Genomic DNA, 12,344 nt, shown 5'->3' with positions numbered 1-12,344 from the left:
ATGCCATTGGCTGCGTTTGCGTTATGCTTAACGTGTAGTTTAATAGCTTGGGCTTGGCAATTATTTTTGATTTATCAAGACCCACTAGCAATATAATTATCGCACGTATAGCGGATTGAAGTGGCTTAAGGCCCAGAATTTAATGACGATTGAATTGCACGAGTTATTATTGTTTTTCTGCATTAGCAAAACGCAGACGTGTTCTTTCTCAGTGTAGCGGCCATGTTGGCAACTTGTATAAACTTTTAATTCATAAACCGGATCGCTTAAGACAAACGTCGGATAAAGAAACATGTTTTTAAGAGAATTTATCAGATAGAAAGTATTTGTGAAATTTGATCTCAGCAATGGCATCTTCGAAACCGGTCAATGTAGATAACTCTGTGACTTTAGACGATGTTCGCCGTATTAAGAATGGAGGGTGCGAACCTACGTCTCTTGATAATGATCAGCATTCCGAATCCAGTTACACAGACAGTCTGGATGCCAATTCCACGGATGATAAACCAAAAGTCAAAGGCAGACGAAAGAAAAAATCTCGACTTCCAGTTCTAAAAGATGCGCCTTTATCCGGACCTAAAACGGCTAATCCGCCCCAACGAGTAAACAGTCCAGACTCCATAGAAGGGGAGAGAGTCGAAGGAGAAAACCCGGGTAACGACGAAACTGTTGTGAACGGAGCTTATAATTGTTGTTCGGAAGCAACAGAGAATAGAGATAAACTTTCAGAGAAAAGGTGTCAAAGGAGTCATTCGACTGAAGAACATGGATCTAAAAATTCCAGTCGCTCTAGTCTGTCCAGGCGGGAAACAATCGACTTAGGTGAGACCAAGACCAAATGTTGTGCTGGGCAGGGATTGAAAGAAGGAAAAATGGACATGTTCATGAACTCTAACGAATGCATCTTAATCCCACATCCTCATGGACAACCGGTCCACAAAGATACCATCACTAGTCGAATGAGAATTGAGAAAGCACACAATGAACACATGGAATCCGACAAATCCGCCTTAGATTATCTAACACCCTTTCAGAGAAAAGAACACGCCATCAAGGATCTGAAAAGAGAGCAAAGAAAGTTGAACAAACTCCTCGAAGAAAGACATATGGAAATTGAGCATCTTCGGGAAGGTCTTGGCAAAGAAGCTCGGGAGCTGTTGACAACCAAAGACGATAAAATTGAGGAAGTTCAGAAACAGTTCGATGACATGGAAAAGAAATACGAAGAGTTGAAAAGATCGTACGAGGAGTCGGTGAAGACGGTTACTAATCTGGAGGCAACGGTAGAGGACCTAAAGGTAAGTCTCAAAATAAAATGCCACTTTGTGGATGTGTCTACATTTATGTTCATTTCGTTGATATTCTCCAGGCTCACTATTTTCAAAGCTGTGTGTTATGGATACGCACATCGTTATCGACAACAAACCTCTGTTATGATTAATATAAATAGTAGATTCCTTCAAACCAACGCGATATTTTTAAATTGCGTTAGATTGTTAAAACTGGAACTCTTGTCCGTTGTTTGCGTACCGTGTATTAATGGACCTACAGGTAATGTCAGTGTCAGTGACGAAAAGACACCGATATCAGGCAAACATTAGTCCTCTTTTGTGTCTATGCAGTATCAGACCGGACCTTGGGTGGGGGGGGGGGCTCTCACCAGGAGGATCTTTAGAACCATGATTATGGAAACGGCAATTTTCATGAGCTGGAACAATGAAGCATGAGAATAAAAGAAATGGTTACAACAGAATACACGCTCATCAATAGTTTTATGGTCAGTCATGTTTGTTTAAATCGTCAAGTTATTAGACTTATCGATACGTAGCTTGAAGTTGCCACATTAACATGGTTAAAAAAAGAACAACACAAATTTTACATTTCCGCTTATTATTGTCATGTTCAGTCGCCAATAAAAACTGATAAGAAACAGTGATAAAATATCGATTTGTTTAACTGAGTAAAATCGTTCATGTGTCACCTGTATATTTTGTGACATTCTTTATAAATCAATAGATCTACTGGTATACACAGTTACAAGAAACTCAATTATAACCAGATACCATTGATAACTCTGAGCACTGTATTAATGGTATTTTTAAATTAAAATCTTTATTAATTGCTGTACGGTTCATTTAAACAGTTTTGAATAATGATGACATTATAGAATGATATTAGATATTAGCTGTTTGCTACGTGTTGGTATCCACTTTACACAGCGGGAAGTGTTTGACGTAATGTCAGTGATTAACAATAAATGTGGACACCTGTTATATGATTTAATACATAAAGCCAAGCCCCATTTTCCCACTCATTAATAATATTTTCAGTTGAAAATAAGTTATTCTCCCACAAAAATATATACCATAAGTTATAGAGAAATAAAAACGACCAAGGTTTCTAAATGGACGTATCCTCAGACCGTTTTCGTGTACTGCATTACAGGCGTTGGTAATCTACTCCTACTGAAACGCTGCGCCTTAATGCTTTATTTAAAAAAAAAGAAAATGGTGTAAAATAACTTAAATACAAGGCACTTTGAACCATCGTTTATATTTTGTGGTAGCCATGGAAATGTAAATTTGCCAATGCCCTTTTGTCAATTTCTTTCAGACTCCAACATGTCGCCAAAGTTGCATGTCGGATCTGATACAAAAATAATATTCAGATTTCTTCCATAGCTCCACTCGGTTACATTGTAAAGTTGAAAACAATCCATTCAAAAATGAAAGAAAAATAACATTCGCTTTTACTTCCCTCGTGTCTGTGTTCTCATTACAGAGCTCGTTTCATTAAATAGTGGATACTAGTTTTAATGACTTATTACTGTGAACTTAAAAAATCCCAACAAACTTAATTGTCAACGGAATAACCCAACATGATCTGTTACATTTTGGGCAAAAGTTAGTCGACACGTCTGATTTATGGACAGGACGGACGGACAGTGTCTAATCGTTCGGGTACCTGTGTATACCATTGGCAGTACGTTAAAGGTATGACAGAGTTGGACATCGAAATGAGGGTTGTAGCGGGGTTGTCCACACTGCATGACATATGACAACCCGGTAATTTCTGATTTACCGTGTAGTATTATGCTATGTAACGGAGAAACTGCAGCGATGGAACTAAAACCTGTTGTCACCTTTAAACAGCTGTGACCATCTTACATATTGAATATAATAAATATATTCTTTGCCCTACAAACGCGCCATTTAATCTATTGTTATAGGCCAGTTACATGTTATTATTATAAATAGTACAGTGAATTACCTAGGGAGATAAATAAATGTGTTAGAAGTTTGACCAGCTAACTTAGTTGGTGGTTTAAACCTGGATTTCTGAAGCCGAAGCTAAGGAGAAGAAGATACATCTGGGGCCACTAGCAGAGTCACAACCCCTATGTTTTTTAAAAACACAAAACGTCAGGGAAATAAATATATTTGCTAAATTACCCAATTCTCTAAAGATTTGGACAGTGTGGTGTTTTAGGCTCTTTTCTATACAGAAAAAAAATTCTCCTAAACTTACAGTGTGGGATTTCCTCTTGAGCTAGCAAGGGCGACTTCGCTGCTTCTTTGGCGTATTAGGGGGCATGCCAAGGCTCCGTCTAATGATAATGTGCATCAAAACCAATTATTTAGTATTAAGTCAACAATTCCATCACCGGGGACAGGTTTATGAGGGGGCAAATTGACTATTATTTTTAAAGTTGTATTACTTTTGTTTTAAAGGAAAATATAGCAGATATTAATCAGAAACACGAAGCTTTATATTTGGAGATGTATGTCAAAGGTCAAAATGCTGCCAGATACGAACGAGAAGAAGAAGTAAGTATAGGATGCTCTTTTTAATGGACCCAGCCGTATGCTGGAAAATAAAATGGCACACGGCTTGCGTTGCATTAAAATACAAAATATTCAAAAACTATATTCAAGAATTACGTTTCATCGTGGGTTTAAGAGGTGTGCTTATATTTTATTATTTCTTATGATAAATGTAGACCAACAGTATACATGTATAATATACCACCATTCACTTGATATGATAATGCTCTTTGTCTTATTTTACAATGTCCGTGTTTTTTGTGGTGCCGTTATGACTCGGTGAGTATGGTTGCCTCCTGTGAGTGGCGTATGAAGAAAGGTCTGGCAATGACCAGCATCTAGTCATTCGGGTGGGGCAACAAACCGAGATCTCGTGTACACGTAAAAAAACCAAAATGACCAAACTTCCTTGTAGCACACTGCATGGCGTATGCACGTCTTCATTAGCCCGGATAGAGAAGAAAAGTAGGATGTTAAACCCCATTTCTTTTCTGTGTTTTTGTCTTGTCCCCGTATTTAATTTCTCGGTTTCAAGATGGATGTTGTGTGTGGATCGCCTATCATGTGTGATATTTGATAAACACGTGTTTTTGCTTAGTCATAACTAATGATCAATGTTCTAAGTTTATATTGTTATTTTAGCTCCTATTCTTCCAGATTGAGCACATGGCAGGTAAAGCGAACAACAAACTGTTTAAAAAGTCCAAGGAACAACCCGATGTCAACATAAAAGAACTTTTAGCGAAGTTAAATCGCACCCAAGAAGAACTTGCCAAATGGCAGTCATTAAGACGTCAGGAATCTTACCAAGAATCTGATAAACCAGAAACGGAAGCCGAAGCCACGCTAAGATTTCTCCGTGATTCATTTTACCACTATATGACCGATTCCAAAGGCCAAGACGACCATATGAGAGCTATGATTCAAATATTTAATTTCACGGAGGTTCAGAAGAAAAAACTTACCAAATGTCTTCTAGATAGAAAATCTAAAACATAGGTCCTATGTTCTTAAGAATTAGTAATTATTAAAAAAAAACCGCAAGTATAGCGACATGAGGAAAAACTCAATGAAATCCGTAACATATTTCCAAATTCTAAACTGGAAATAATTTGGGATTGATAATACTGCTTAATAAAACTAATGTAGTCAGAAATTCAGTAATGGGTTACTGTGCGAAAATGTTTCCACTTTTAAATTATTTCTGCATTCTAATATGGGCTTAAAAAGATGGTGGGTGTTGATGTGGCAATGTGTTATCTGCATACAAGACATGGTGGTAATTTCTTTTTTCTGTAGCTTATTTTCTCCTTTCACTATAATACGCGAAAGGTGAGATATATGACATTATTGGGCACTAGCATGAGGCTAATGTAGGGTAGATTCCCCTTTTTAAAGATGCTATATATTGTACAATATGTACTGGTATAGTATTATGTATATACAGTAATTAATGAGTTGATATTAATTTAACCCATTGTGACTTAAGGTGCCAAATATCAGTAATCAGGCATTCGTGAATGTCGGGATATATGTACCACTGTGCCTTATTGTATTATTCAGTAAAACTATTGCTAAATAAACCATATTTTTTTTATATTTTTAATGATATTCAGGAATTGGTCAAGTATTGAGCCTTTTTTTTTTATTAACCTCCCTGGGAATCATATAAAGACCATATTTGACTGGCATTCTGTGAAGTTGGCTTTCTGGAGAATTTATCTTTTAGCCAATTTACATGTCATAAACTGGGGTGCATCAAAGAATTTAACCGTAAACACATTTTTTTTTTTAATGTAAAAGCATATAAAAAAAATAAATAATATATCTAATTTGTCTCTTGGGATTCCAAATCAGTATGAAAACCGGTCTACTATAAAGACGAATTTATATCAATGCCATATGCCGTAAGATACAAAAAAAATGACTGGCTGGCAAAACGTTGTAGTATAAGCTCTGGTCTATTGCGCTGACATTATTTTGGTGGTAAAATAATAATTGAAGTTTACAGTTATGACGTCAAACTAACAAAATATTTTTTAAAAAAAAATTAGTATGCACTTTATACATATCATATAGGGACTAATTGTTGGAATATAAACCTATATGGTAAATCTGAAAGCTACATCCATGAGAGATTAGATGAGAGCTGGCAGTTCTCACTATAGGGCCTAATAGTTAAAAACTAGATAATGTAAAGGGAATTTGCTGAAAATTTCAATCAAATTGATCCAGTCTGAACGGAGAATTTAGCGATTGAATTTTCGGCCTAGCCTCGATCATCATTACTAGAGTCGATACGATAAAATACATAGTCTTGATTATCCATTTCTTGATTTAATCATGAATGAGGGTAGAGCAGCAGATCGGATCCGAATCCAGTAAATATCGCAGGCTAGTAATGACATTGAGAGTTGGTTATGGTCTGGATAAGTTAATTAATGTCTAATTAATAATTTAGATAACATTTCAGGCCTAAAGAAAGACCTGCAATAGGCAGATTTAGCTCTTGCATAAGTATGTTTAACTTGTCAGCTTTTAATGGGGGATAAATTTGTTACAGAAATATTCACCCAGCAGGGAAACAAAAAACAATATAAATGACAACACCTGTTGCTTTACAATGCAATATCTTCCATTGTTCTTTACTGCTGATATAGATAAACATGCTGTAAATGATATATTTGATGTTCATTTACATATTAGCATAAAGGAAAGATATCAATACTAATTCAACTTATTGTTCGAAATTGAAACAAAAATTTGGTTGTGTAGGATTTGAATTAGCCTTCAATATAACAGATCCAAATTAGTATTACTGTATATACCCCTGTGAAATTTCTAAATATTATAAGCCAAAATGTAATAAATATTTGTTATCAATATAGCTTGTTATTGTTAATATAAATTCTATATAGATTATTATTAAAATATAAATAAAATAGATTCTATCTGAAATGATATATATTACAACTTATGGAATATGAATGTTTTATTTGTCATTACTTCTCGGCTTTAAACTATAAATGATGAATCAATAAATAATATCATTTTATGCTTAGAAGTGATGTTTTATGTTTACAAATTATATCAAACCAATAAATAAATATCTGCAGTCTTAGCCTAAAATCTAGCCTATGACTACCGCTGGGTAAAATATGAAATTGTGCATTTTGAATGGTATTCCACACAAAGAGAGCAAATATGCTCACTCAGCAGCTATGCCTTATGACCCCAATGCTTCACACCAAGTTTGGCGTTGTGGAATGCCGAATATCGACAGGAATTGTCACCTCATGCCTCATGACTTCAATGATTCACACCAGATTTGAAACAAATTCATTAAACTGTAGCCTCTATCATATTCACAAGGTTTATGTCAAAAGGGGCGTAACTCTGGAATGGAAGGTTCAAGAAATGATGAATATGAGTTACATTTCCCCCTATTCTTCTAAATGCAATTTGCAAGTGATCTTTTTTATGCAATACCAATTTGTCCAAAGGACCACCCTTCTGTCATCCTGTTTGATTAGCTTGTCAGTACCATCCACAGACACCATCCCTAATAATTGGTAACTGGTCTTGAAATTAAAGTCATTGTAACACCGCATTTTTGACAGACTCATTACATATCTTTATACTTATGATATTAATCCATGTACAATTCTATTTAAAAAATAGATTGCCAGGCAATCAAATATAGCTCGTGTGAGCAGTCTGTGATTCTTTAGATTTATTTTTAAACAATATTTATTCACAAAAACTAGAATGGTGAACAGGCAGATGCCCATAGACCTCCTCTCCAGATTCGTCTACATAAATATGAATCATAATCTTTATTCTGGTTCTTCGACAGTTTCATTCAGAAACACTGATCTTGTTCGGCTGATAATCCAAGCGCCTTGATTAATATGATTTGATTCTGTGAAATTCATTTATTGAATTTTTGATTATTTAAGCTCGTTAGAGTCAATTATCTTACTTGATTAAACTGAATTAGAAAGCACATTTATTGGTTCTGAAATAAATTATTTTGAAACACCGCAGTACAATCTATGGTTCAGTTCATAAACTTTCTGAGTGATAGTCTTGATTCGGATGCCATTCTTTCTGATAGAATCAAGCACATCTTTATTTATTTGTATCATTTGAAATGTTTTGGTGTAAATCATAATTTGGATGGTTTTCCCAGATTAAAACTGCCATGTTTTCCTATACCACTGGTAAACTTCTGAGCACCTGAAATATTAGAAGAAGAAATATACACGATAGGTAGTAAAGAACATTTTATATATCTGGTAACTCTTTGTGAAACAGTGCCTTTATTCACGAAATCTTTAAGAAAAATATTTTAAGAATGCTGCCTTTCCATTTAAAGACACCTAAAGTAAGAAAACCTTGGCCATTTAAAAAAAATTGTAAATTTTTTAATGGACAAATAACAATAAATTTACCAAATGTTTGTAATTTTTAGTACTTCGATAGCAATTTTGATATTTTATAGTTTGGAAATTCTCTGTGTTTCACCCCATTCAATTTCCCTGTCAGCTGACACGTTTCCCTGTTATTGCATACAGTCTTACCTGCTATAGACTCGGTACTAATAACTTTGATGCCTTCAACATATTCAAACTGTAAAGCATTTTTAATTGATGAACTATTATAGACTGAGTTATATACTGAACGTCTATCTGTTAACATACATTCTTGTGGAAACTGAGCTATATTACTAGCTAGCTGACATGCTCTTCCTAATGCTGTAAAATAAAATCAAATTCTTAAAGAAGCTGGTCCCACTAATTCTGTAAATAATGATGGCATCTTCCAGAACCAACTTTTAAAATTTCCTAAATTAAAGATTGCATGGCAGTCATGGGAAGTGAGAACTGTCTAAATGAAAGGTTAGAAATAAGTCTAAGAATTATTAGCTAAGAATTTTTTTTTACACAAAACTGCTTAAGACTTATTTATACTGGACAGTAGTGAGTACTATAGATCTTACTTGCTTTTAACTTCATACCCTACCTGTTCCTGTTGCAACAAGCTGATTGGCTAAACCAAATTCTAGAGCTTCTTTACCACAAATGGGACGGCCTGTTAGTATAAGATCCATTGCTCTAGATAGACCAATCAATTGAGGTAATCTAACAGTTCCACCATCTATTAAAGGTACACCTGTATGTTAAAATGTAAAACAATTTTCAAGAAACTCCAAGAATCAATATGAACTAACAGATATGATATGCCAGACATAACCCTGTGTTCGCCTTGCAAGAATATATAGTAGTTTAAATGCTATTTTTTTTGTATCTGTACAGTTTAAAAACATAGTATTGTTTAGATTCCAAACCAACAGAAGATATACGAAAAAAAAAATATATAAACTGTATACTGCAGAGTTCTCTCCCCTAGCACATCATCATACTTTTTTCTTTTCAAACTGTGGTCAAAATCAATTTGTTATAGAAGACATGAATTTAAACACTCAAACTAACTATGAGAAAGATGATTTACACAAAACAAATAACAAGATATATAAATTTAGATTTTCATAAGAATTACATCCCTTGACAGATATTCAAGATTAATTTTTATGTTAAAATGCTAATAAAATGTCAATAGTTCACTAAATAACTACCATAATTGCAAGTAAAATTATTTTAATCCATACTTACCAAATCTACGACAGAAGACACCCATGACAGCTGATTCTTCCATAATTCTTATATCACACAATAATGCCAACTCCATACCGCCAGCTACAGCATAACCACTTATAGCCCCAATAACTGGCTTACTAAATAACATTCTAGATGGTCCCTAAGATGCAATGAAAAAAAAGGGATTAACAATTATCATATTATACTTTTTGATGCCTTTACATTCTAATAATAATACAAGAAATTAATTCTTGTACTAAAACAGCTTGTATATATGAGAAATATTTTAGAAAGGTATGCAGTCAAATTTGCAAAATCCCTCAGTGTAATGACATATAGCGATCTCCTTAATAGCACTACACTTTTTCATCCGTCCCATAATAAAAATGCACAGATGTATTTTATTAATTACAATTTTTGTCTGATATGAGGTTCTTTACTGAATAAATGTAAAAAGCAAAATGACATTTGCTCAAAATTTTGTTCTTTATGTAGCAGGGATGTAAATAATGGTGTGCTATATGACTGATTGTTCATATATCTGGTGATGCCTTGATGGTTCAATCAAGTGTTTGTCATGTATTTAAATATACTTAAACTAGCCTCACTCAGCAGAGGTTTATGGACTCCATTTAAGGCTAAGAGTTTGATTCCTAACAGGACCATCCTGTCACATTTTCAAAATTTTTTGTCTTCTCTGCATGGACTTAATAAAATGTTTGTTATAGCCATAAGCTCAAAACTGCGAGTTTTGGATATATGATTTAAAATTATCGTTTTTATGGAACCTTGGAAATACATTATTACTTGTTTTTAATGACTTACCATAGGAGCTTCATCACTACTATTAGGGTCTTTTAATGAGAAATTTGTATTATCCAACTGTGACAAAGCCTTTAGATCAAAACCAGCACAAAAATTACCTCCTGGAAAAAATGGGTTAATGATGGATGACTGATAATATTAATTAATCAAAATGTACATTTCTATCATGGGGACATACTGAGTTCAGATATTATATGTTAGGGACACACTGAGTTTGGATATTATATGTTACAGACACATTGAGTTTATATATATGTTACGGACACACTGAGTTTGGATATTATATGTTTTGCAGTCCATCATTCATTTGTGCACTTTTAATTTTTTAGATTCCTTCTCATAAATTGAATAAATGCAGCTGATATGCCCTTTTGGGAAAAAGGAGGAAAAAACGTCATTTAGCCTACCGGTACTTTAAAACCAGTGTGAGGCAACCTTGTACAAAATTTTGTTTTTCTCAGTAAAAATCTATTTAGCTCAAATTATAGAAATAAATATTTCCAAAGGAACCAACACTAATTGTGTCTTTTCTAAGGAACATCTGAATCAACAATGACAAACTTTGATTGTTGTGACCCTATGGATCCTCAACATTTACTGACCTTTTCCATGAAGAACGGCCACTAAACTGTCTTTATCAGCTTCAAATTGTTTGAATGCTTTAATCAACTCTTGAGCTGTTTCAGGATTAACAGCATTTCTGTGTTCTGGACGATTTATACCAATCATAAAAACATTCCCTATTTTTTCTGTCTCTATCAAATCTACATATGGTACACAGAAAAAGAACTTGCAATACTTTCATTATACAATGCAGGAATATTGCTGATATAAAATAGACAATGTGGGAATACTGCTGAGATAAAATAGACAAACTAAAACCTTGCCACTTATACATTCATTTTGCATCACACCAGTCAAATTATAATATTACTAATAAGGAGAGTACGTATTACGGCCCACGTACCTGCCAGCATAATCACGAATTGAATTTATACTGGAGGTTTGTATATATTTTCTACACTTGAACCATAACACTTGAACATATCGTATATCAAACATGACTGAATACAAATGGCAACAGGTCAATAAAGATATTTAAAGGAGCTAAGTCGCTAATAATTGGGACCTAGAAATTGACACAAATGGGTTGCGCAACGCATACAATAATGTAATATGAATTTATATAAATTGATTTACATTCAATCGTTTCTTTTTTACTGTAATTTCTAATCAGTTAGGTTCGGCGACATACGCCAGTATTTTCAATCGAATGTCAATCTCTAGCGTCTGGTTATTCCAATCTACGCCGATAGTATTTATTGGGCATGCTCTCCAGATAAAAATATAGCGTCACCATTTGACATGACTTGTGAAATATGCCTAACCTCGTTTTTAGAGTCCCTTATTACAAATAGCACTGAAACGCATTATGGTACACGATTCATGTACCAATTGTAAAATGTTTATTTTGTCTTAAATATTGGATATCAGAAGGCCATCTTTTTCCGGTAATATTACAACATCAATGTTGATTTAAATCGACAAATAAATCGTGTTTTCAATGTCGAAGATTTTGGATGATATTGAGTTAGAGACTTAGCTACTAAGCAGACGAAATTTGAGTATTGACTGAAAACGAATGGAAACGACTTCTTAAACTGGTGCTATCGTATAAAATGACATAAAAGATATGCTTCTTTTTTTTTAATTCCTAAATATAAATAAACTACTTTCAGAAGTGCTGGATACAGATGAACTCATTTTTGTGAGACTAAAGATATTCTTTTTCGACGGATTTAAAATCCGGCTAAAAATATTTTTTCTCATATAGGTCACCATTTTACGATCACGTGACAAAATACAAATCACGTGACGATGACTCGGAATATTAGTAAATAGCCTAGGATCTAGGAATTCGATGAATGTTTCAAGCGAAATAACCTTTAAATTATATACATCCTTACTTTTTGATAGACAAAACAACCAAAAATTATATCTAGATTATTAAATAAATTGTTTATTTCTAATTTCG

General features: G+C 33.9%; 2 protein-coding genes across 3 annotated transcripts; one reads left to right on the top strand and one right to left on the bottom strand.

Annotated features, from left to right (window-relative positions):
* Positions 1-5,862, top strand: LOC126819601 (uncharacterized). Of its 2 annotated transcripts, none has more exons than XM_050547722.2 (3): positions 1-1,298; positions 3,732-3,827; positions 4,467-5,862. In XM_050547722.2, exons 1-3 carry the CDS (start codon positions 348-350, stop codon positions 4,821-4,823), a joined length of 1,404 nt encoding a protein of 467 aa, XP_050403679.2. In that variant the 5' UTR covers positions 1-347; the 3' UTR covers positions 4,824-5,862. The 2 variants fall into 2 exon arrangements, with proteins under 2 accessions (XP_050403679.2, XP_050403689.2); XM_050547732.2 differs by having other exon boundaries at positions 4-1,298; positions 4,482-5,862.
* Positions 5,863-6,007: 145 nt separating this feature from the next.
* LOC126819614 (probable enoyl-CoA hydratase) lies at positions 6,008-12,159 on the bottom strand. Its single transcript, XM_050547742.2, has 7 exons — positions 12,043-12,159; positions 10,912-11,073; positions 10,310-10,410; positions 9,500-9,644; positions 8,850-8,999; positions 8,408-8,581; positions 6,008-8,063 (listed from the first exon to the last, which is right to left on the bottom strand). The coding sequence occupies exons 1-7, from the start codon at positions 12,149-12,151 to the stop codon at positions 7,993-7,995; spliced, it is 912 nt and encodes a 303-aa protein (XP_050403699.2). The 5' UTR covers positions 12,152-12,159; the 3' UTR covers positions 6,008-7,992.
* Between the last annotated feature and the right edge of the window lie 185 nt (positions 12,160-12,344).

Source organism: Patella vulgata, chromosome 1, assembly GCF_932274485.2.
Source record: "Patella vulgata chromosome 1, xgPatVulg1.2, whole genome shotgun sequence".
Classification (NCBI taxonomy): domain Eukaryota; kingdom Metazoa; phylum Mollusca; class Gastropoda; family Patellidae; genus Patella; species Patella vulgata.
The sequence above is the reverse complement of the archived record's forward strand: the minus strand, read 5'-3'. Positions and strand labels throughout refer to the sequence as shown.